Genomic DNA, 26,075 nt, shown 5'->3' on the forward strand with positions numbered 1-26,075 from the left:
CGTTTTCTTCCTTTGCAGTGCGTTTTTTTCAACGGTACAAAATCAACCTGTTGGCTATTCGAGCTGTTCTTAAAGAGAAACCTAACTCACGCAAATTTCACCATTTATCCCTTCTAAAGTAACCCTTGAATAAAATGCAGCTCGATTTGCCGCGTACTTGCACGCACCGACGACTATGGCGCGACGAGAAGAGAAGCTGAAGTAGCATGCCTTTTAAGTTCCGTGTAAACACGTGACTCGTTTGCCATGATAGCTTTAAGTTGCAGTCTCTGTTTGTCGCCTCAGTTCTTTTAGACATCTAGTCCGTGGGCTAGAGGGGTCTACGTGCACCCCCCCCCCCCCACAGGATAACAAACCTGTATTTTTCAGAACCCTTGGGATCCCTGGAATACGAAATGGAATTTTAACAGAAAAAATATAGGGACGCAATAGCTGTTATGGTCATGTTTTGAAGGGTACCGCAAATCACGATTTTCCAAGCCAAATGCATTTTCGTCAAATTTGTCTTCTTGTAAGTCATGTGTTGAGCTCATTTTTTAACATAACCTCACTTGTTTGGTATCATTAGAAAGGGAATTTATTCCTCTTTAAGATGACATATTGCATTATGCAATATCTTCTACAGTTTTTGTCAAATATAACCAAAACTTACCCCTTACCCCAAAATTAACATTACAAATTACAGAAAATCTCAAATTCTACCAATTTTTTTAGCTAGGCATAATAAAAAATGCAATGCTTTTTCTGAAATCTGTTTTATTTGATACAGGGACATGTCAGAAATATGAAATAGACTTTTAACAGAAAAAATATTGAGAATCTACATCTGTAACAGTCATATTTTGAAGGGTACCGCAAAATCATAGTGTTGCAGATTTGCATGCATTTTTGTTAAAACTGTCTTCCTATAAGTTATCTGCTGAGCTTGTTTTTGAATATAACCTGGCTTGTTAGGTATCATTAGAAAGATAATTTACTAATCTTTAGAATGACATATTGTAACATGCAACATCTTCTATAGTTTTCATGATATATAACCAAAACTTACCCCATACCCCAAAGTTTACATTGAAAATTTCAGTCATAGCTAAAACCAAATTCTACCATTTTTTTAGCTTGGCACGAAAAATCTGGCCGTTTTTGCTATTAAATCTATTTTATTTGGTACAGGGACATGTCAGAATTATAAAATAGACTTTTAACAGCAAAAATATTGAGAATCTACATCTGTAACAGTCATATTTTGAAGGGTACCGCAAAATCTTAGTGTTGCAGATTTGCATGCATTTTTGTTAAAACTGTCTTCCTATAAGTTATCTGCTGAGCTTGTTTTTGAATATAACCTGGCTTGTTAGGTATCATTAGAAAGATAATTTACTAATCTTTAGAATGACATATTGTAACATGCAATATCTTCTATAGTTTTCATGATATATAACCAAAACTTACCCCATACCCCAAAGTTTACATTGAAAATTTCAGTCATAGCTAAAACAAAATTCTACCATTTTTTTAGCTTGACACAAAAAATCTGGCCGTTTTTGCTATTAAATCTATTTCATTTGTTACAGAGACATGTCAGAATTATGAAATAGACTTTTAACAGCAAAAATATTGAGAATCTACATCTGTAACAGTCATATTTTGAAGGGTACCGCAAAATCATAGTGTAGCAGATTTGCATGCATTTTTGTTAAAACTGTCTTCCTATAAGTTATCTGCTGAGCTTGTTTTTGAATATAACCTGGTTTGTTAGGTATCATTAGAAAGATAATTTACTAATCTTTAGAATGACATATTGTAACATGCAATATCTTCTATGGTTTTCATGATATATAACCAAAACTTACCCCATACCCCAAAGTTTACATTGAAAATTTCAGTCATAGCTAAAACCAAATTCTACCATTTTTTAGCTTGGCACGAAAAATCTGGCCGTTTTTGCTATTAAATCTATTTTATTTGGTACAGGGACATGTCAGAATTATAAAATAGACTTTTAACAGCAAAAATATTGAGAATCTACATCTGTAACAGTCATATTTTGAAGGGTACCGCAAAATCTTAGTGTTGCAGATTTGCATGCATTTTTGTTAATACTATCTTCCTATAAGTTATCTGCTGAGATTGTTTTTGAATATAACCTAGCTTGTTAGGTATCATTAGAAAGATAATTTACTAATCTTTAGAATGACATATTGTAACATGCAACATCTTCTATAGTTTTCATGATATATAACCAAAACTTACCCCATACCCTTAAGTTTACATTGAAAATTTCAGTCATAGCTAAAACAAAACTCTACCATTTTTTTTAGCTTGACACAAAAAATCTGGCCGTTTTTGCTATTAAATCTATTTCATTTGTTACAGAGACATGTCAGAATTATGAAATAGACTTTTAACAGCAAAAATATTGAGAATCTACATCTGTAACAGTCATATTTTGAAGGGTACCGCAAAATCATAGTGTAGCAGATTTGCATGCATTTTTGTTAAAACTGTCTTCCTATAAGTTATCTGCTGAGCTTGTTTTTGAATATAACCTGGCTTGTTAGGTATCATTAGAAAGATAATTTACTAATCTTTAGAATGACATATTGTAACATGCAACATCTTCTATAGTTTTCATGATATATAACCAAAACTTACCCCATACCCCAAAGTTTACATTGAAAATTGCAGTCATAGCTAAAATCAAATTCTACCATTTTCTTTACCTAGACATATAAATTCCGGCATTTATTTGTATGAAATCTATTTTATTCGGTAATAGGTCATGTCAGAAATATAAAATAGACTTTTAACAGAAAAAAGATTGGAATTCTGTAGTTGTAACAGTCAAATTTTGAAGGGTACCGCAAAATCTCAGTATTCCTGACTTGCGTGCATTTTTGTTGAATTTATCGTCTTTTAAGTCAACTGCTGAGCTTGTTTTTGAATATAACCTAGCTTGTTAGGTATCATTAGAAAGATAATTAACTAATCTTTAAAATGACATATTGTAACATGCAATATCTTGTACAGATTTTTATGAAATATGACCAAAACTTACCCCATACCCCAAAATTTACATCGAAAACTACTGTCATAGCTAATGTCAATTTCAAGCAATTTTTTTACGTAGACATAAAAAATTAGGCAATTTTTTGTATGAAAACTGTTTTATTTTGTACTTGGCCATATCAGAAATATGAAATGAACTTTTAACAGAAAAAATATTGGGATTCTATAGCTGTAACAGCTGTATTTTGAAGGGTACAGAAAAATCTCAGTATTCCTGATTCGCATGCGTTTTTGTTAAATCTGTCATCTTATAAGTCGTCTAATGAGCTTGTTATTGATTATAACCGGGTTTGCTTAGTATCATTGAAAAGGTAATTAAAATTCTTTACAATGACATATTGTAACAGGCAATATCTTGTATAGTTTTCATGGAATATGACCAAAACGTACCCCATACCCCAAGGTTTATATTGAAAGTGTTGTCATAGATAACGTGATCAAAATCCGTGAATTTTTAGCTAGACATGATAAAAATAGCTCTGTTTCGGTATTAAATCTGTAGTATATGGTACTGGGTCATGTCAGAAATATGAAATAGACTTTTAACAGAAAAAATATTTGGACTGTATAGTTGTAACAGCCATATTTTGAAGGGAAATGCAAAATCACAGTACCGCAAACTGGCACCTTTTTTGTTAAATTCTTCTTCTTGTAAGTCATCTGCTGAACTTGTTTTGTGACACAACCTGGCTTGTGAGGTATCATTAGTAGGAAAATTTATTCTTCTTTAAGATGACATATTGTAATATACAATGTCATTCATAGTTTTCCTGGAATATGGTCAAACTTTACCCCATACCCAAAAAGTTCAAATCGCAAATTACAGCTTATCTTAAATTCTACCATTTTTGCTGCACATAATACAAAAGGCAATTCTTGTTTAAAATCTGATTTATTTGTTACAAAAGTATGTCACAAGTATAAAATTAACTTTTAACGGGAAGATGATACAATTTGGTAGCCATTTGGATCATTTTTGGAGGGGGAACCCATATATTGCAAATGTATGTGTTTCGGTAAATTTGCCCTGATACCTGGGTACCCTTCCAAATATGATCCAAAAGGCTACAAAATCATATTATGTTCCTGTTAAAAGTTAATTTCATATTTTAACATACTTTATTAACAAAAACATATTTCATACATTGCATACAAGCATAGCCTTTGGTATATAAAGTTAATAAATTGTAAAAAATGGTAGAGTTTCAGATTTGCAGTAATTTGCTGTGTAAACCTTGGGGTATGGGGTAAGCTTTGGTCCTATTTCATGAAACCTAAACAAGACATTGCATATTACAATATGTCATTTTAAAAACTAGTAAATTACCTTTCTATTGATACCTAACAAGCCAGGTTATGTCAACAATCAAGCTCAGCAGATGACTTTTAAGAAGACAGATTTAACAAAAAAGCAAGCGAGTTGGCAATACTGTGATTTTGCGAGACCCTTCAAAATATGACTGTTACAGTTGTAGAGTCCCAATATATTTTCTGTTAAAAGTCTATTTCATATTTCTGACATTCCCCCATACCAAATAAAAAGATTTCATATAAAGCATTGCCTTATTTGTTATGTCTAGCTAGAAAATTGATAGAATTTGACGATAGCTACGAAAGTAATTTTCGATATAAACTTTGTGGTATGGGGTAAGTTTTCGTCATATGCCATGAAAACTATATAAGATATGGCATATAACAATATGTCATTTTAAAACGTAGTAAATTAGCTTTTCAATGGTACCAAATAAACATGGTTATGTGATAAAATAAGCGCAGCAGATGACCTACAATGGGACAAAGTTAACAAAACACATATGAGTCTGCACTGCTATGATTTTGCAGTACTCCACAGAATATGCCTGTTACAGCCATAGAATCCCAATATTCTTTCTGTTTAAAGTCTATTTTATATTTCTTACATGTTCCTGTAACAAATAAAATAGACTTAATAGCAAAAATGGCCAGATTTTATATGTCTAGGTTAAAAAATGGTAGAATTTGGTTTTAGCTATGACTGCAATTTTCAATGTAAACTTTGGGGTATGGGATAAGTTTTGGTTATATATCATAAAAACTATAGAAATTATTGCATGTTACAATATGTCATTCTAAAGATTAGTAAATTATCTTTCTAATGATACCTAACAAGCTAGGTTATATTCAAAAACAAGCTCAGCAGATAACTTATAGGAAGACAGTTTTAACAAAAATGCATGCAAATCTGCTACACTATGATTTTGCGGTACCCTTCAAAATATGACTGTTACAGATGTAGATTCTCAATATTTTTGCTGTTAAAAGTCTATTTCATAATTCTGACATGTCTCTGTAACAAATGAAATAGATTTAATAGCAAAAACGGCCAGATTTTTTGTGTCAAGCTAAAAAAAATGGTAGAATTTGGTTTTAGCTATGACTGAAATTTTCAATGTAAACTTTGGGGTATGGGGTAAGTTTTGGTTATATATCATGAAAACTAAAGAAGATATTGCATGTTACAATATGTCATTCTAAAGATTAGTAAATTATCTTTCTAATGATACCTAACAAGCCAGGTTATATTCAAAAACAAGCTCAGCAGATAACTTATAGGAAGACAGTTTTAACAAAAATGCATGCAAATCTGCAACACTATGATTTTGCGGTACCCTTCAAAATATGACTGTTACAGATGTAGATTCTTAATATTTTTTCTGTTAAAAGTCTGTTTCATAATTCTGACATGACTCTGTAACAAATGAAATAGATTTAATAGCAAAACGGCCAGATTTTTTGTGTCAAGCTAAAAAAATGGTAGAATTTGGTTTTAGCTATGACTGAAATTTTCAATGTAAACTTTGGGGTATTGGGTAAGTTTTGGTCATATATCATGAAAACTATAGAAGATACATTGCATGTTACAATATGTCATTTTAAAGATTAGTAAATTATCTTTCTAATGATACCTAACAAGTTAGGTTATATTCAAAAACAAGCTCAGCAGATAACTTATAGGAAGACAGTTTTAACAAAAATGCATGCAAATCTGCAACACTATGATTTTGCGGTACCCTTCAAAATATGACTGTTACAGATGTAGATTCTCAATATTTTTGCTGTTAAAAGTCTATTTCATAATTCTGACATGTCCTGTACCAAATAAAATAGATTTAATAGCAAAAACGGCCAGATTTTTTGTGCCAAGCTAAAAAAATGGTAGAATTTGGTTTTAGCTATGACTGAAATTTTCAATGTAAACTTTGGGGTATGGGGTAAGTTTTGGTTATATATCATGAAAACTATAGAAGATATCGCGTGTTATAATATGTCATTCTAAAGATTAGTAAGTTATCTTTCTAATGATACCTAACAAGCCAGGTTATATTCAAAAACAAGCTCAGCAGATAACTTATAGGAAGACAGTTTTAACAAAAATGCATGCAAATCTGCAACACTATGATTTGCGGTACCCTTCAAAATATGACTGTTACAGATGTAGATTCTCAATATTTTTTCTGTTAAAAGTCTATTTCATATTTCTGACATGTCCCTGTATCAAATAAAACAGATTTCAGACAAATCATTGCATTTTTTATTATGCCTAGCTAAAAAATTGGTAGAATTTGAGATTTTCTGTAATTTGTAATGTTAAATTTTGGGGTAAGGGGTAAGTTTTGGTTATATTTGACAAAAACTGTAGAAGATATTGCATAGTGCAATATGTCATCTTAAAGAGGAATAAATTCCCTTTCTAATGATACCAAACAAGTGAGGTTATGTTAAAAAATGAGCTCAACACATGACTTACAAGAAGACAGATTTGACGAAAATGCATTTGGCTTGGAAAATCGTGATTTTGCGGTACCCTTCAAAACATGACCATAACAGCTATTGCGTCCCTATATTTTTTCTGTTAAAATTCCATTTCGTATTCTAGGGATCCCAAGGGTTCTGAAAAATACAGGTTTGTTATCCTGTGGGGGGGGGTGCACGTAGACCCCCTCTAGCCCACGGACTAATCACATTGCTGACATATAAAACTATTAATAACCTGACCCTGATTTCTAGGCTATACGAAACAGCAATATATCAAACTTTAATACTGTATACAGTGCACCCAGTCATCACTGAAAGGCGTAGCTGTAAATCTTTGTTGTGTAATCGAGGTTAAAATTAAGTCTTCCGTTGAACGAGTTCACAGAAGTTCCTGCATATTGCCCCATAATGCAAAACATCTTGAGTCAGTAGCTTTTGAAGGATAGCAGCTCCTGATAGCGAATTCGATAGCGAATTTCACCATTTTCATCTTAGAATACTACATTTTAGGAGCTTTCCATGGTGTTATACTACGGGCCGGCGGGAGCACCGCTACTGGAAGGGCGTATCCATATCTGCCGCAGTTTGGCCCCTTTTCGCCTATAAATAGATAAACATTTGTAAGACTGGACCAAGAAAGTGTCAAAAATGTAAGACGTTTGATCCCTGTTTTGATACTCGAGCACAACTTCATAGCTCAAACACTTTTGACTTTTGGTTAGGTTTTGTGGATTATGTCGGGTTTTATTGACCTAAAATGTAGACTTTTCACATTTTAACGGAAATATTAAAGTTTGTGGTTTGTAGTGGGAACAATCGCTTGTATAGTGCAGTCCCACCCACCCAAACCCAATACGAGACTGAGTGACTCCCTCCCGGGTTATTCTTTGGTCGTCAGTCTAATCACAGACCTTCGATAAAACTTTCTTCCTCAGTAATCAAGTATAATCAACGAGGCACACAAGACCAAAAAGGGGTTCCTCCCGATAGGAAGAAAACTTGATCCACCGATAAAGGAAAATTCCTCCGAATATATCGAAACTACTTTTGACAGAATAATTTTGCGAACTTTTATAGACATTTTAGCATTCAGAAAAGTGTACCAGCATGTTCATTATCAGATCTTTCTTTGCATATTTTCATGTTTATTCAATATTAAATCGTGATATCTTCTGTAGAAAAGAGATACAGTAAGTTGCCGCTTACATCAGCCGACTTGATCAACTAAATTTGTACTTTTTAAGTCAAACTCAGGCCCCGTAATAATCAAACACTATCTATAACACTGTGTCAAGCTGGGATTGACTGCATTTAGCTCGTCCAAAAGTGAAAGACCGGACATGGCACGCCAAGTACTGACTGAATTTTATGCCCTGGTCTTTGGTAGTCCGTGTGGGCTACCATTTCATGGATTTTGGTAGCCCCAGGGAAAAGTTGGTAGTCTGTGGACGCGGGATTACCGCTAATTTCGACCCCTGACACACCTGGGACAAAGTATCCCTGTCGGGATTCACACAAAAGGGAAAATGGCAGTTGGGAGAGCAGGTCAAGTGAGCCTTGCTGATAACACGCAAGATAAAATAGTGACTGTAAACACATGAAGGATAAACCGCTTCTTTGAATTTAATGTATCATTGTAAATAATAATCGTTGCAAAGACATGTACAGACGGCAGAAGGTGCAAGATTAAGGTGTACAAAGGCACAAATATTGATTAACTCTTTCAGACCCGAGTTTGGTCGCTTGGTGATTATTTCTTTAAGCGACGCCATTTGCGCAGTCTCAACGTACGGTGCGTGACACCATAGACCGTAAAAAGTCTATGGTGACACATATGGCCGCGCCATCGCGCTGTGGAAATTGGTTCTTGTTTTACCGAAAAGATCTCGACACTTGACGGAGTAACGGCATGCGACCTACTACAGGCGAACAGATTATTGCACTAGGGGCAGTAGGGATTTCTGTTGCCGTCTCTCAAACGATCTTGGCGCCAATCGAGAGGATAAAGATACTTCTGCAGGTGAGAAAACTGTGCGAGTGGAGTTTGCGTTCATGACCTCGATATGACTCGGCAGGCCGTGCCCTAGGGACTGGTCAGTTTCTTCGACGCGGGGGGGGGGGTGCGGTGGATTATTTTATTGACATCTAAAGGTTACTGAATCCCTTATGTAATAATAATAATAAATAATAATATATATATATATATATATATATATATATATATATATATATATATATATATATATAATTTATATATAAGTATGTATCTTCTCATATTACAATAAAAATGAGAAAAAATATCTTGACGGGTTTGTCCTTAGATTTCAAGTGCCAGATATATGCCTATACATATGTGTTCTATTAAGCAAGCAACACTTTGCGATATGCAAAAATAACTAAGTAGCTACAGCTGCCATAAATTACCACTACCCCTGTAAACTAAACTGAGACAAGACCAGTTTAATTACCATTCTTTTCATGATAAATGAGTTATTTATTTTCAGTAGCTGGTTATCATTTTACTCATAACACGATTGGAACTAATTTGGGAAAATTGGATGAGAGTAATTATTAGGAAAATGTAACGAAATCGAAATTTTTACAGCTGAAATTTTACAAAATGATGGAATAGTGTAAAATTTGAAATATTGTTCTCATCGGACAAAACAACGAAAACACAACGATTATTGCATACCTCTTTCATCGGATTCATTTTTATGAAAATTAGTTCATTTTTGTCTAAATGTACTGAAGAAACGAGACAAAATGCATAAAATTTCTCTAATTGACGAATTTTGAGTCAGGGCACTTTTGAAATGCCCCTGACTTTTTCATGAATTTAAGGCTTCATAAACATAAAATTGAGTCAGGGCACATTTTAAAAGACCCTGACTGACTTAACTGTAAATCAATCGAAAAGCTTCATTTTGGTCGAGGAAAAATGACAAACTGACATTATTACTAGTGTTTCAGTAATGAAGAAACTACAGACGAACTCTCATATTTTCATCCAAATGTGAATATTGTTCATGTGTTTTGAACAATATTGCATTAGATACTATCATGCACTGATTCTTACTCATAAGATTTCAACAGCATCGTAAATTGTGTATAAAATTTTAAAGATGGTAAGCAAATATGGTGTAAAATTAGAGAAATTTCTAAAATTCTTGAGAAATTCTGCCAATCCAATTATCCCAATTTAGTTCCAATCGTTTTTCATGGAAAATACACCTTTTACTCGAAAACCTGACATTGGAAAAAGATTTCTTGTCATTCTTCCTTTGTAATGTATGTGACCGTTGACAATGTATTATGAAATATTAGTTCATGTTACTTTCTCATACAGAAAACAGTCAAGGATGATTAGGATTTGTCATGCTTTGGAGATTTTACCATGATGAGTAAAATTTGTGTCACCAACTTTCCAGTTGCAAAAACCCAGATGCATCTGATAGCTATCTCTGAATGATACATTAAACTATAAGGCACCCGAAGGGTGGGCCGAAAACTGCAATTTGTGGCTGGTACAATGCATTTTACGTGATTTATATGGACTGATATATTACAATCAAAAACACTGACAACATCCGTATTGAGAGGTTGATAATGACATTAACATGGATGTTAACTGTCCACTTTGTGTGAAAGAATCGATTTACAGACAGTTAATTTCCTTCATTTTCAGCTTGTAATTCACCGGGCCAGTTTTCAAAAGTTGATGGAAATTACATGCAACCGTCAATTTTTTTTCAAAACATTTTTCTACTCTCTTTTTCAGGCACAGGATGCTCACCCAGCAATAACGAAGTCAACAAGATACCGAGGCATCATCAACTGTTTCGCCAGGGTGACCACTGAACAAGGAGTACTCTCACTATGGCGCGGAAATATTGTAAGTCTTGTCACCATCTTCCCAAGTCAAGCATTAAATTTTGCCTTCAAGTACAAGTTCGGGAAGCTCTTTGTAGCAGGCATTGACAAAAAAACAGAGTTCCGGCGGTTTTTCCTTGCTAATGTATTGTCCGGTGGTGTTGCGGGAGCAACGACCCTGTGTGTCATTTACCCGCTGGCCTTTGCCAGAACACGTCTCGCAACCGATATTGGTCGTGTCAGGAGTGAGAGAGAGTTCAGAGGTTCTATCGATTGTTTTCGCAAGATCTTCAGTTCAGATGGATTTCGCGGACTCTACCGTGGTTTCAGTGTATCAATTTTGGGTATCATCGTCTATCGCAGTGCCTATTTTGGTTTGTTTGACACGGCCAAGTCATTCGTTCCAGCTGAGCACCAGAGAAATCTTGCTGTTTCCTTTGCAATTGCTCAATTTGTCACATTGTGCTCTGGTCTTATCGCTTATCCATTTGATACAGTTAGGTGTCGTATGATGATGCAAAGCGGTCGCGAAAAGGTCATCTACAGAAACACCATTGACTGCTGGAAGAAGATCTACATCAATGAAGGAGGCAAAGGGTACTATAAAGGTGCTTTAACCAGCATACTTCGTGGTGTTGGGGGCGCTCTTATGTTGGTGGTGTACGATCTAGTCAAGTAACGTGCGCAAAAGAAACCACCGGCATGATTTGGAGAACATGAAAGTTTTATCACTGACTGACTTTCAGTTTTCTCTTGCCAAATTGAGTGAAATCAATCAGATAAATATTCTTCTTTAGCAGCTGCTTGAAATTTCAGAAAAATCTATGTGTAAGACTGTTCAGAACCTCAAACTTTATTCCTACTCAAAGGACTCTTGTCAGAGATAAAGGTTCAGAGTGTGTGAAAAACTGATTAAAACTTGAGCTTTATGATTGAATTTTAACCAACATTATGCCACACTTATTGGCTCATAATCATATTGGTTCACTGACTTTAGCCTATATACAGGTATCCGTTAAAACGTCATCAAATGGGCGCTTGCTGTTTAGTTTCGTATGCTGCTATGAAAAATCACAGCAACAATCTGTCTTGTCTGACAATGTCAGTTTTGAATCGGAAAATCAAGACCACAATGATGCTATAACTTAATTGTCTAGATAATTCTGAATGGAAAATTACGGCAATAAAGCTTTCAAGCAATTTACAGTCAACTGCCAAGGTCATTTGAAATCTACATCAACCACTGTATTAAAATCATTACCAATATTTCATATGCCAGACCTGTGTATTGGCCTTGGCTGAGTTCAGAGGCTGCCTGCATCCCTCAAGGAAGGTACGGTATTGTTGGATGTATCGATGGAGAAAAGTCACACCATTGCAGATAAAAATCATCTTACTCCTCATGTTTTAAAGATCCCAAATGCAAAATTTAATTTAGATGAATATTTATGGGCAAAATTTTCAATAATGTTGCACGTCTATTAATTTCCGGAAATTCCATTTGGTTTGATATCTCATCCATTCAGTGCCTATTTGGAGTCTGAATTTGATGTTCACTTTATTTTGAAATGTTGAAGTCAAACAGAGTATGTACTTTGAAAGCATCAATGGGGACAGCTCTAGGTTGTTTCCTTTCAGCACTCAGTGCATTTTAATCTGAGCTCCTTACATGATTAAATTTTTAAGAAAGTAACTATGTATTTTGTGGAAAAAATATTATTCTTCTGAATAACAAATTTTGTTGTATATTTTTTTAGAGATCTCACTAAAATTTATTAAATGCAAAACAAATGTAAATTGAATGTGAAACTATATTTTTTGAGACAGTGGTCTGCAAGATTCACCTTGTCTAGAAGAGGCTTATTTACTTACATTGCCCATACTTATGTAAAAACAGGCAGCCCATTGCATTTTGATTTTCCATGCAGTCACAAAGACAACAACAACACTGGAGAATATTGGATTCATGCTCAGCTGCATTATTTTCAACATCAGCCTGCCCACCCCTAATTCTATGGGGCCCGTTCTAGTCAAAATTATGTTTTATTAATTTTAGTATGTTAGAATTAATTTTATGTAGACTGGAATTAATTTACTAGCACCTCGAATTAATTGTATGTTTCTTTTAATTAATTTTTATATGCTTTAATTAATTTTGTGTAGTCACGCCAAATTAATTTTATGTGTTCCAATTAATTATTTCTGCCTATCTTTGCTGTAATTAATTTTATGTAGTCTAGAATTAATTTTGCTAACATTTCAAATTATTTATATGTTTTTTATGTGCCGGAATTAATTTTATGTAGTCTAGATTTAATATATTAATTCCTTCAATTAATTTTGGGTTCAAAAAGTTTTCATGTGCTGCAATTAATTTAATGTGTGCTAGAATTAATTTCTACTAGTGTCTTGAATTAATTTTGTGTTCGGTCGAAGTAATTATGTGTTTGAGCGAATTAATTATATGTGTTCGCTCGAATTAATTATATGTGCTCGCTCGAATTAATTTTATGTGTTTGCTCGAATTAATTATATGTGTTTGCTCGAATTATTTTCGGCCGATCCCACAGTCCTTTGCGCACGCTTTCTTAAATCAATATGGCGGCTCCCGACCGGAGTGGTATTATTCAGGCGCTCGAACCGTGATCTGTGAAAATGGAAATCAATAAACTGATCACAAAAACTTTTGTAGTGTCTCCTGTCTGAGGGATCGTGTATGTGATTGCCCATAGAGCAAAGCCCGACCAATTTTGTGTTTACGTCAGACGCGAACGTTCACCCTTTCTATCGGGCTTTGCCAATCATCGTGTGGTAGTGTAGTGCAGTGCAGTGTGTACCGTAAGCGTACGCAGCATTCGAAAAGAAATCTGCCGAACAGATATCTACGAATATGAAAACCAATAAAGAACTTACATGTAACAATGACCACCAGGAAATGTCTCCAAGCTTGATTACTGTCAAATGTCCCTAATTACAGATATAGCATTCGGCAGTTTCACCTCTATCTGACAGGCTTCGCTATGCGAAGCCGGCCAGTTAGTTTTCCTCCGGTATTCAGGCCGGCTTCGCGTAGCGAAGCCTGTCAGATAGAGGTGAAACTGCCGAATGCTATATTTGTAATTAGGGACATTTGACAGTAATCAAGCTTGGAGACATTTCCTGGTGGTCATTGTTAAGTTCTTTATTGGTTTTCATATTCGTAGATATCTGTTCGGCAGATTTCTTTTCGAATGCTGCGTACGCTTACGGTACACACTGCACCGCACTTAGCCTAGAATCCTATATGTCCGCTTGCCCCTGGAGGTACGGAGGCAAGCGGACGAATAGGATTCTAGGCTACACTGCACTACACTACAGTACACGATGATTGGCAAAGCCCGATAGAAAGGGTGAACGTTCGCGTCTGACGTAAACACAAAATTGGTCGGGCTTCGCTCTATGGGCAATCACATACACGATCCCTCAGACAGGAGACACTACAAAAGTTTTTGTGATCAGTTTATTGATTTCCATTTTCACAGATCACGGTTCGAGCGCCTGAATAATACCACTCCGGTCGGGAGCCGCCATATTGATTTAAGAAAGCGTGCGCAAAGGACTGTGGGATCGGCCGAAAATAATTCGAGCAAACACATATAATTAATTCGAGCAAACACATAAAATTAATTCGAACAAACACATATAAATAATTGGAGCGAACACATATAATTAATTCGCTCAAACACATAATTAATTCAAGACACTAGTAGAAATTAATTCTAGCACACATTAAATTAATTGCAGCACGTGAAAACATTTTGAACCCAAAATTAATTGAAGGAATTAATATATTAAATCTAGACTACATAAAATTAATTCCGCACATAAAAAACATATAAATAATTTGAAATGTTAGCAAAATTAATTCTAGATTACATAATTACAGCAAAGATAAGCAGAAATAATTAATTGGAACACATAAAATTAATTCGTCATGACTACACAAAATTAATTAAAGCATATAAAAATTAATTAAAAGAAACGTACAATTAATTCGAGGTGCTTGTAAATTAATTCTAGTCTACATAAAATTAATTCTAACATACTAAAATTAATAAAACATAATTTTGACTAGAACGGGCCCCCATATAATTCCCTGTAAACAGGTCCACTCTCACCTTTCATAACAATGGTTTGGGACAAACCATTAGTGATAACAGGTGCTTGCAGCATTGCTTGGATAGCTTATCAAAGGCCAAGGACCGAAGTGTGAGGCTGAAGTAGTGTAGCAACTTTTGATCTTGGATGCAGGATGAGAACATGCAATATTTTTTTTCACATGCAAATAATTAAATTGCCTGTTTTTTGAGAATAGAAGTCCGGGTATGCGTATTTTATGTCTGTTTAACCCTTTCACCACCATTGTTTGACACAAAATCCACAGTCACATGGGATGTCCAGTGTGAGATGGGCAGAAAAAATGGAAAGTATGACACAATTCTGCCCTACTGACTGTGAATCTCATACAGTATGATGTTTACAGTTGAATCGAGGGTCAACATCAATAGCTATATACCTAGTGAGTGGACCAGCATTTTTTTACAATTTCAGCTCGAAATGCTTACAAATGTGTTTCTCAAAAACTACTTGTCTGATAGCTTTGATTTGTGGTAGACATGTTCCTAGGGGTGATCTTAATGTGATATGTTTAAATTATGATGAAATTATCAATAGTCTATTTTTGCGGCTGTTTATCAACCACTAGGTCACTTGTTTATTTCTTTTGTTTAGTTGCCTGTTATTCAGCCTGAGGCCCCATTGATACAGTCAAATATTCTCAACCTGTTCATCCCTGATTACCTGTAAACCGGTCCACACTTTCCATTGATAACAATGGTTTGGGGCCAAACCATGTTGGTGAAAGGGTTGAAGAAACCAAACAAGACATTGGTAAAGTACTACTCTCACTAGAGTTGAATTTATTTCAGCAGATTAAATATATCTCCAGTGAATTATAACTCAGAGACTCGGCAGTACACCTTGGATACCAAGAACCCAGTGTAAAAAGCTTCAAAAACCCATATCTGGTCTCTAAATATAGTCAATTGCAATTCTATTTTCACATACATGCTTTACAGCAATTAATTTCAACAAGCAAATAAACTTGACAAAACTTCATGTTAAACAGAGACATAAAAAATTTTGGATAAATAAATTTTTATGATGTTAAACACCACATAACTTACAGATAAATATAAATGTTATTCTATTAAAAGAAAGAAAACTTGTGTAATGAGCTGCTTTATGAAAAATTCAGAATATTAAATAAATTTGTGCTGATAAGGTATACCATAAGTGTAAATGATATTAACATTGAGCATAGTATAAATATCTAAGTCAGCAAAACAAAGTATATTGTGATGTCAGAGCTTGTTTGTGACACATTTGAAGGAAACTAAAATATTAGGAAAACATTACAAGTCACATTTGAAGGAAATTAAAATATCTGAGGTGCATAAATTTCATTATTTTTGTTGTTATGATTTCATAAATAGTGTGCCATCACAGGATGATATCAGAGCACTGAATCTGAGGGATAAATGACCGGTCTATGCATCATCATTCCAAGCGTGAAAACGCAAAAACACCTTGACTGAATGAATTGCACATTATCATGAGCATAACAATGTTGAAGTGTTTATAATACTAAGTAAGTTGCCATTGTTACCAGGTGGTGAAAAAACTGAATTACAATATTGCAGTGAGTTTATTTGAAAATCAAGCATCTTCATATATACTGCAAACATTCCCAATAATAGGTGAAGGGAATTGCTACCTAAAAAAAGCGGGATTTGACCTGCGTGATAACAACTTTGACTGACCCCTTCCCCTATCCTCTGGGGAAATTTCCTGTGCTATGCTGAACATTACTTTAATATGTGTAGGCATACATTCAGCTACAATACAAGAATACTGAAGTACAGTGTGTACCCACAGTAGACATTCAACTTTTCAACACTGAGGGCGCATGTCCACATTCCAGGTAAAGAAACGTCACAGATGAGTTGAGTTTCAAGAAAAACTCCAGAACAGTTTCTCAGATCGACGGAAATAATAATATCAATAATTGATGCAACATATTAGAAAAATAAAGTCTTCCACCACTTCCAGTGGCGATGGTTTGTGAGAAAAGAAAAACTCTCGGTTGAAAATTAAACTGACTTCAAACTGATTCCCATCCTCAGATTATTCTTTTTTGTTTCTAAAAATTACATTTACTATCAATGTAAGATGAGTTAAGCTGAATTATTACATCTTCAACATTTATAGACTGCTAAAAGAACACCATACATATTCTCTTTTCACAAGTGGTACCAAGAATTTTCTGTGTATGACTTTCAAGTAGCTCCCGTCAAAAAACTCCATTACCAAGTTTTATCAACGACAGACACTGGTAACATCACTGCTTCAGAATGCATTCCCACTATGTCACAGTGCACATTAAATTATAATAGTTATTTATATGACCTTTCACCTACATATGAAAATAAGGTAAAGAAAGGTCATAAATTTGATTCTCACAAAAATTAGCAAAGACCCATCAATAAAGCATATCACTATGCACATTGAGTTACATCATTATTGACTGGGAGATGCAATGTTTTCATTTCAATGGGTAAATTTCATGAATATTAGCCATGAAACATCTGTTGAGGACCCAACTTATAACCAGAAAGTGAATGGAAACAGAGAAATGAAACTAAGCAGAAATGACAAAACAGTCCGCAAGACATGCTCATTTGCATTATAGTAAGTCCTTTGTAGCAGCAATATATGACACATTTTAAACACACCAGCAATCACATATTGAACTTCCTCAAAACTATAAATTTGCTACCCAACTTTCCCAAGTTACTTCTTATGCATTTTTCATTTCAGAAAACCAGATCTAATAATCAGTCTTGCATCAAAGTACTTAAAAATTTTACAATTCACTGAAAACATGCACCTCGATTAGGAACAGTTGATGCATTGACATGTAAAAATTCAACATCATAGCTTTGGCAATCGTGTTTACAGGGGACAATGTATTAGTCCTATTGCAAGCAGATTGCTGAAGATTGGCCATTGCATGGTGTGAAACAAACTGGTTCTGCGCTACTATATAGACCATATACAATATCAGAGTACGCAAAGTGTCCACACTTTAAGACAAATAAATTGCATTTTAGTATTATTACACATCATATACGTAAACATGTGCCTTCTCCTCAAATTTCTAATAAGTATTGCAGTGCCCCTCCTCATCTCCTACACTATCATTTGTAATAAAAGAACAATAAACATACATGCATATTGATAATGATATTGCTATAAGGAGCTTGATACCTTTGAACTTTGACCTAAGGTCATGAAATGCTGGTTTCATTTAAATAATCTGTTGGGCTTCAAATTCACACCTTAAAGTTTGTTAACTTGTTTGCTTTGCAACCAGCACAATGCAAACATCAATATTTGTGAAGGAAAGTGTACATGTGGCAGAAGGCCTAAAACTTGTCCACTAATCTAAGAGTCTGATTTGCTATCTCCCTAGCTAGCTGGACACTTTCAGGCTGTCTGTACAGTCATAATCTGGTCCGGTTGTGTCAGTGTCTGTGTAGCCATTGACATCTTATGGTTGGTTTCTAGCAGTCTTTATGTCCATTGCACCAAGTGATCACATGATGATCATATGTCAATTGTACACACTGGTTTTCAAATAAGTTGTCAGTCCTGGTGATGTATGGACCTAGGTTACAACTCTGACATTTTTTGCTGATGTCCTGGTCCTTTTTTACCCTGTTTATTTTGGATGTGTGAACTTTCCCGGGGTTCTGCCTTGTCACAGATTTCTAGTGTAGAAGTACTATGGTCCTGCTATTAATCATGGAAACTTTGACCATTTCTAAAATAAAATAATTCTGATTACAATACTAATCATGTCACAGCAAGTCATATGATTTCTGATTACAAATTATCACTCCCCCAGTAATTATTAGCATAGACAAATTTATTAATCACATTCTACCTGTTAAAATTCATGATAACACAATCAATACTGACATTCAATGAAACAGCATTTTTGAAATCCTGCACTCTTCCTTGGTAGAGCTTGCGACTCCTGTGGCAGGCTTTCTTGTGAAATGACACTTTCTAAAATCTATATACATGTTTGTGATTCAGCTATATGGACAGAACACATCCAAGGCACACAACAAGGATATTACGAATGCAAAGCTAGCCTGCTTCTCCCTTTCTTTCTCTTCCTCGATTCCCCCCCCCCCACCTCCCCACGAATATCTACCTCTGTCCAACCAACAGACAACACTACACTGAGAATCAAAAATCTTTCAAGGACTTTCATGAATTTTGACGATTTTCATGAGGACCCATCTAAATCTCTACCCTTCACTTGTAAATGAACCTGATGAAATGAATCCATATTTCAGATTTGAGATAATGGGCACATGGATGTTTGAAAATAAAAATGGAGATCTCCTAAATGCACAACCAGTATTTCTAGTCTAGAAATGACTGTCAAAACGTAGAATGTTATAATTGTGTAGCTCAGCTAGTGTAAATGCTGTAATTTCTAAATCAAATATACAAATGATCACATTTTAATGCTGGTTGTCATATTATGATGATTTTTTTCTACGATACGAATCTAACACAGACCGTACCGTTTATACAACTTAAATTGATGTCTGTTCATTCTAGTGTGCACGTCTGTTGGTAACTAGTTTTACAACACTAGGTTGCTTGTATTTTTTAAGACAATGTCATATTTAAAGTCAGAGTTCCTATGACCTTCAACATTGTGTCATTCCAAAGTCCATACAAAGTATACCATCTATGACCTATGACCTTCGATGTCTTTTTGACCTATGATCTTTAACTTTTCAAACTGTGCAATTCCACGAGCGTAAAGTTGGCGTCATCCTCATCCTCATCCTCAGCCTCAGGTGACCTTTCTAGCTGACACTGAAAATGACGCTACTCAGCATAGCTTCAGCGTCATATCCGAAGATGCAGGCTAGTTTTTTGGAAATATTCGTAATTTTCAGTCCATGGATCCGTGGATGTGTTTGTTGGTATCCTCTCAACTCTTGCTTTAAGATTTTCCAAAAATTGGTGCAAAAAGGGTATACATGGTCCGAAATGTGTAAAAATCGCCACCATGAGAGGCGATATGAAAGCCCTAATTATTCAGAGGACATATAAAACAATTAAATTGTAAAACTATGACTTGAGGTCTGAAAAGTCAAGGTATTATACCTTTGAACTTTAAGGGCTAAGAATATTGCGTTGTAACTACATCGTGAGAAACGGATATTAAGAGGAGAGGTTACTAAATATTATGAAATACAAACCCCACTGTGTTTTGATTAACATTTACAGTGATATGTAACTTCGAGCACATTTTAAAGTCGTTTTTACACTTTATATTCCATCAGACGCATTGGGAATAATCGATCTGACGCCGGTGAAGCTGACGCTGTAGCGTCATCCTCATCCTCATTTTCACGTGACCCCTGAAGCTGAGGATGAGGATGAGTATGACGCCAACTTTACGCTCGTTGCAATTCCAGATTCCACACAAACTATACCACCTTTGACCTATGACCCTCAATAACCTTCTCTGACCTATGACCTTAAATCTTCAAAAAACTGTCACCCACAATTCCACAGAGTATACCATCTTTGATAACATTGATGTGAAATTCCATACAAAGTTTACCAAGTTGATCTATGATTTTCAATGACCTTTGACCTATGACCTGCAATCTTTCAAACTGTATCATTCCAAATTCAACACAGAGTATATCATCTGTCAAAAGCTTGGTTTTATAGAAGTCAATACAAAATGGAGATTGTCAGCTCATTACGGGAAGGCTCCATTAACTTAGGAATACCCTACTTCCCTAGAGGATCAATTTCACAGACCTGCCTTTCCTACAATGGCACTACAATGGCACCAGCTGGATTAGATAAACATAACAATGGAACATTCACACCTTGGGGATTAAAAGTCTTCTGTTTGTCACCCGAGTTGCTCAGGCAAGGACTCGGGTTTCAGGTACCATGCAAGTTAATGCAGTCGTCCCCTAATGTACTCAAAGATAATCAGGCATATATAAAACATTACTGTAACAGCCTCATTACATGACAAACTATAAGCACAGATGATCAGGTAATTCCATAATTATCAAAATCTTGCCGAGTTATGTAATAAATACATGGCCTCTGCCAGTTATTAATAAAAAGATAGTTAGCTAATTGCTTTACATGAGATGACACACTTACAAATCACTACATGCCTGACACCCCTTCTTCTTAATGGTACAACCCATAAACCAATGAAAATAAGTGAGAATGTCGCATTACATAAGAATTTCCAGAATAACCGTCATGTTAAATCCCTGTACATACTCAAGAAATTTACAAGTACTTGAAACCATTTTGTTCTGTTTATGTGATGGACTAACATATTATCAGGGAAATGATTTATCTTCATGATTTATTTAACCAATTAATGTGATTTGTGAGATGTCTTTCGCTAAATGCAAGTGTAAACACGATGAAAAATTTTTGATTGCTTTCTCGATATTTTTAACTGCAAAAATTATGGCTTTGAAACGCAGTAAATGCATTCTGATGGATTCCTTGTCAAGATTCAACTCCATCATGTCATGTAACTTACCAAAGAACTAGAGAAATACACATTGAAATGTACAGCACTAATCATAGCAAAGGCTCAATTTTGAGCACTGAGCTCAAGAAGAGAGTGCTTTAATATTTCACGGAGATTCATCACTTTCCCATTATTTATTGACAACAATCAGTAATCCTACCTTTTATAGTATTAAGATTTGGTTTCACTGCACAACTAGATGTATTACGATTATCAACTTTCAGTGTAAACTTGGAATTATTGATGGATGCAGCTCAGATTGTATTTCTTCACTAGTTGTAAAAACAAATGAGGTACACCTTTTGGCAGTGTGTTGACCGGACAAGCAATTCACAGGGAAGCGTCGTTGAGGTTCCGAACCCAACTGCTGGCAGTGTTACCGTTTTCCTGAAACAAAAGCACCTTGTATGGTTTTCGCCGTTGGGATTTGCAGACCAGTGTCGGAATGAGTACATCATTGGCAGTGGATCATTGCAATAGCTTCAACGTCAACACGGCTTGTTAATGCTGCATCTTTTGTGTGACAAAATTCTCTTGAAAAGGTGAGGATGATTCAACTCTCACAAATACAGCATTGGTCATTGTGATTCTGAGGCAGTGCATGCAACATGGCATTGAAATCTTCAGCCACATCCTTGATGCAAGTTGATCATAAAGTTAAGCACATGAATTTAATCCTGTCTCACTTTTCTCTGCAGGCTGCATCAGGTACATCAGTGTTCCAGTTCTTAATTTTTTATATCTACAGTGCTAATTACACTTTTGATTTCATTGGTCTTCTTTTCTAACAGTTACGAGTCAACAAGTGTGGTGTACACAGTCTCTTTATGCTGAATGAAATCAATTCAAAGGGATGTTTTTGATTTAGAAAGCTGTTTTCTTGATCTTCAAAGGTACTGCCTTATTGGCTGAGGGGTCTTCATCTTCTTTTTATCTATTGGCCTTCACTGTCATGTGACTGAAACTGGCAGTTATTATTGGTCAGTCGTAAGAGATGGCCACAAGTATGTCAATGTTAATCAGAGTTGTGCGAATTGTCTCTCTTTGAGTAAGAGTTGTAGTTGACCTTCACAGGATTAATCAACAGAGGCTGTAATTGACCTTCATAGGATAGGTTAATAAATGCTGTAGTTGACTTTAGCAGGTCTGGTCAATAAAAGTTTCGGCTGCCACTCAATAGAGTTGAAGTCAATTTCAAAGGTCAAATCGATGGTTGAACTTGACTTTCATACAACTGGTCATATCATTCACCGTTGAATTGCACAGGACTATTTTCTGTCTTATTGAAAGGTTTCCTTAAATGTGGATCAATTTTTTTGAGAGGTTTCGTTAAATGTTCCTGTACGAGCCTCAGTATTCATCACAATCACAGCCAGTAAAATTCTAGTAATGTTCCTTCTGTAATCAATGCACCGCCTACAGCCACCTCTTTTGTTTGCATAATCGGCGAAAAAAACTGGATGACCCTTTCACACTCAATCCAACGTTCCCTGAATTGTAGAACAACCCATTGTTATCAGTAGTTAATTGGACCATTCCATGGTAAAAACAGGGGGGGTCGAAGATATTAAAATCAAGCAGAAAGGTGGGCCAAGAGTTTCTTTCAGTGTTCAGATTCCTCACACGCATTGTCAACAAAATCCAGGTATTGCCAACCCAGTATGAGGCAACAAATGCTCGACGATATTGCAAATAGGACCCGAATAAAGGCTTTCTCTGGAAGCAGGTTTTTGGTGGCCGCCCAAAAGAGCACAGAGCCAAAGTTAAACATGACGGTGAGATACACTGTCCATCTTATCCTTTGAGACGTGGAAGCCTTCTTGAAAATCGGCCTGTTGTAGATGTAAAGTCCAATTCCAAGCTGTGTGTTGAAGAACAGGCAAGTGGATATCCCTGAATAGTGCCTTGGGAAAACGCTGTGGGAAAAATTTAAAGGGACAGTTTGCGTTAGAATTGAACTGAACATTGGTCGACACTTTGAAACCTTCGAAACCAGAAACCTAACTAATGTGAACAGTTTCTGGTCCCTTTGTTAAATCATGTGCAAATTGACTGTAATATTCATTTAACATCTTACATAATTTTTGCATGGATTCCTTAATAAGGAAATGGTTACAGTAAATTGGCAGATCAATTAAACTTGAATTATGACGTCATCAGTAGCATTGCCAAGTTTACTGCATAATCATAAGGATATAAAACACGTCAGTCAAATTATCTGGGGAAATGATTTCAAAATGATTTATCCCTCAGAATTTCAGTTGATTAAAGCCCTTACTGCCTAGGAATTCACTGCCTGTACATATTCCCTCCATTTTCCCTGTAGTTGTGTTTAAGGTACGTGCCTCGGGGACAGATATTTGGGCTCTCAATTTTCTACAATTCTTTTCTGATCTACCACTTGTGGGGACTCATTTTAAAACTCATTGAGTAACAAAAACTTTCACCGTCTTAGTTTTTCGAAAATCTATAACGTAATTTTTCCCATAGGGTTAACACAGGGATGGTGGCCATTTTGAATTTCAAATATAGTGAAATATAGAATAATTTGTTTATCTAGTCCATGAATTTGCACAGTGACCCCGATTTTTATTGTTGATTTGGTAAGAGAATGGTTGAAAGTTTCATTCAGAAAATTTTGAGCAAAAGTTAAAGTCTTTCACTTTCAAGGTGCATACTACCTTAAGTCGGTAAAATTTCAAGTTCATGTTTAATATGTGTAGTGACTCATATGCTTGGTATCAACGTTACCTCAAACATTGCAAACGGTCCACAGAGACCCTTTCTCTACAGTCTATGATCTGTCTCACATTAAAAAATTCACTAACAGAGAAGATAAAATCCCTAAAACCCGCGTTAAAATACTGAAAATCTCAAAAAAATTTAAGTAGTAAGGCATATGCTAACCATTGCTAGGCTGCCATGTTTGTTTGACCGTTTTACCTCTGTGGTAATGTACAAGGCCCTGCTTTTCTCTGTACAGCCTCATATTCTTGACCGCGGACATCCGGGAACTTGCGGATTTTACGTCATTTTTGCGTCACACTGCCGTGAGAACAAATATTGAAGTGTGGATTTTTCAACATTTACAAAAGTATTCAAAGTTTCAACATTATGTCAATGATAAACACTAAGTTCTGTACTTTGTCACATAATTTCTGCATTGTTGACTGTCCTGTATAGTCAAATCCCATTTCACCTCACTCGCGTGCGTGAGGTGAAAGTGACGTCACTCCGCGGTCAAGAATACGAATAGCTTGTATGAACATTTGATGGAAAAGATAGCATCTATAGAATACGACACTCCAGCAAAGCACGTCATAATATTTATCACCATAAACTGTGGACTACCATATGCTAATTATGCATGTCCCACTTTAACATGTCACATGGATGTAAAAAGAGACCTTCCATGATGTCACGCATGGCAGGCGCTGTAAATAGTCAATTGAAGTGGTGCATATCTATCTGTCTACTGTTGCTCGGAAGGTAATACAAGTTTGACGAGAAAACAATGCTACTGGTAAACGTGATCAAGAAACATCGGTCCGGGCGGAGAGTGTATATGTGGAGACAATTCTTTACTGCAAATAGTTGTATCCATGTAAACATGCTATCCAATTATCAAAACAATATCATCAATGAGTTTTCATGACGCCTCGCAATTTTAAGGCATGGGTCAACAGTAACAAGAATTACCGCTCAAAATTTGATACCGAAGATGGTGTTTCGGTCTCAAAGGTAACCCGGTAACGCGACGTGCGACAATCTCTGCTATTAGGAAAGTGGGGGCGTTCACTGCTATGATACAATCCTCGCATTCCGCTACCACTTCATAGAGAATTTGCGTCATTTACATCTGTCTAGCAAAGGAATATACGTAATTTTCCTCGCACGGGTCATTGTATACAATTTTAGAACAAAAATATATCATATTTTCCTCAAAGAACATCCAAAATCGGAGAAAGATTGAATGACCCAGTTGGAGGACATATATGGAATATTGTTTACAACGAGAGTGACCTGCGATTGTCTGGGGCCACCGTCAATGATGATGTTCCAAAGATGACACAACAGTGGATAAAATTACGTACCTGCGAATTATTTTGGGCTGCACAACGTTGACACCGAAGGTAGAATAGCTAATAGCACCAATGCAAGGTATATAACACGAAAATAAGCGTTCTACACTGGCCTCTAATCTCTTGATACGTAATTTCGATAGCGGCTCATCCGCCATCATTGACCCTGCGTTGCGTAAACACTAGAGGGCGCTAATCGAAGGTGATTCACCGACAAGCGACCTTCAACTTGCACTTATGATATGCAGTCTCTTATTCGGACTTAGCAAACCTCATATACTAGAAAGATTCACACTTTATATCCGTATTCCAGACAAGTAGCACAAATATGCATGCTTTTGGAAGTTTTTGAAACAATAGAGAATAATACATGAAATAAACGGTGCGGGTCGGGCAACAACAAATTCTCATGTGAGTAGAATGGCATGGGATTTGCCCCAAAATTGGATAAGATTAAAATATGTACCACGTCTTCATTGCGTCTTTTAAATCAATGAACGATTGTGGTTATGAGGACAGACAGAATGAACTGTAAGTGTAGAGCG

At 35.6% G+C, this 26,075-nt stretch overlaps 1 protein-coding gene and 1 long non-coding RNA gene across 2 annotated transcripts; one reads left to right on the forward strand and one right to left on the reverse strand.

Annotated features, from left to right (window-relative positions):
• Nucleotides 1–8,669: 8,669 nt before the first annotated feature.
• LOC139122704 (ADP/ATP translocase 3-like) lies at nucleotides 8,670–11,945 on the forward strand. Its single transcript, XM_070688328.1, has 2 exons — nucleotides 8,670–8,881; nucleotides 10,643–11,945. Exons 1-2 carry the CDS (start codon nucleotides 8,771–8,773, stop codon nucleotides 11,411–11,413), a joined length of 882 nt encoding a protein of 293 aa, XP_070544429.1. The 5' UTR covers nucleotides 8,670–8,770; the 3' UTR covers nucleotides 11,414–11,945.
• Nucleotides 11,946–15,664: 3,719 nt separating this feature from the next.
• LOC139122707 (uncharacterized) lies at nucleotides 15,665–25,700 on the reverse strand. Its single transcript, XR_011549518.1, has 3 exons — nucleotides 25,543–25,700; nucleotides 21,609–23,364; nucleotides 15,665–18,658 (listed from the first exon to the last, which is right to left on the reverse strand). It is a non-coding gene; the product is annotated as an uncharacterized lncRNA (long non-coding RNA).
• Between the last annotated feature and the right edge of the window lie 375 nt (nucleotides 25,701–26,075).

This window comes from Ptychodera flava, chromosome 22 (genome assembly GCF_041260155.1).
Source record: "Ptychodera flava strain L36383 chromosome 22, AS_Pfla_20210202, whole genome shotgun sequence".
Classification (NCBI taxonomy): domain Eukaryota; kingdom Metazoa; phylum Hemichordata; class Enteropneusta; family Ptychoderidae; genus Ptychodera; species Ptychodera flava.

Bases quoted from the DNA above. Each gene is read 5' to 3' on its own strand.
- LOC139122704 (XM_070688328.1), top strand. From the start codon at position 8,771: ATGCGACCTACTACAGGCGAACAGATTATTGCACTAGGGGCAGTAGGG. The intron at 8,882-10,642 runs GTGAGAAAACTG...TCTCTTTTTCAG, and splicing joins GGATAAAGATACTTCTGCAG to GCACAGGATGCTCACCCAGC.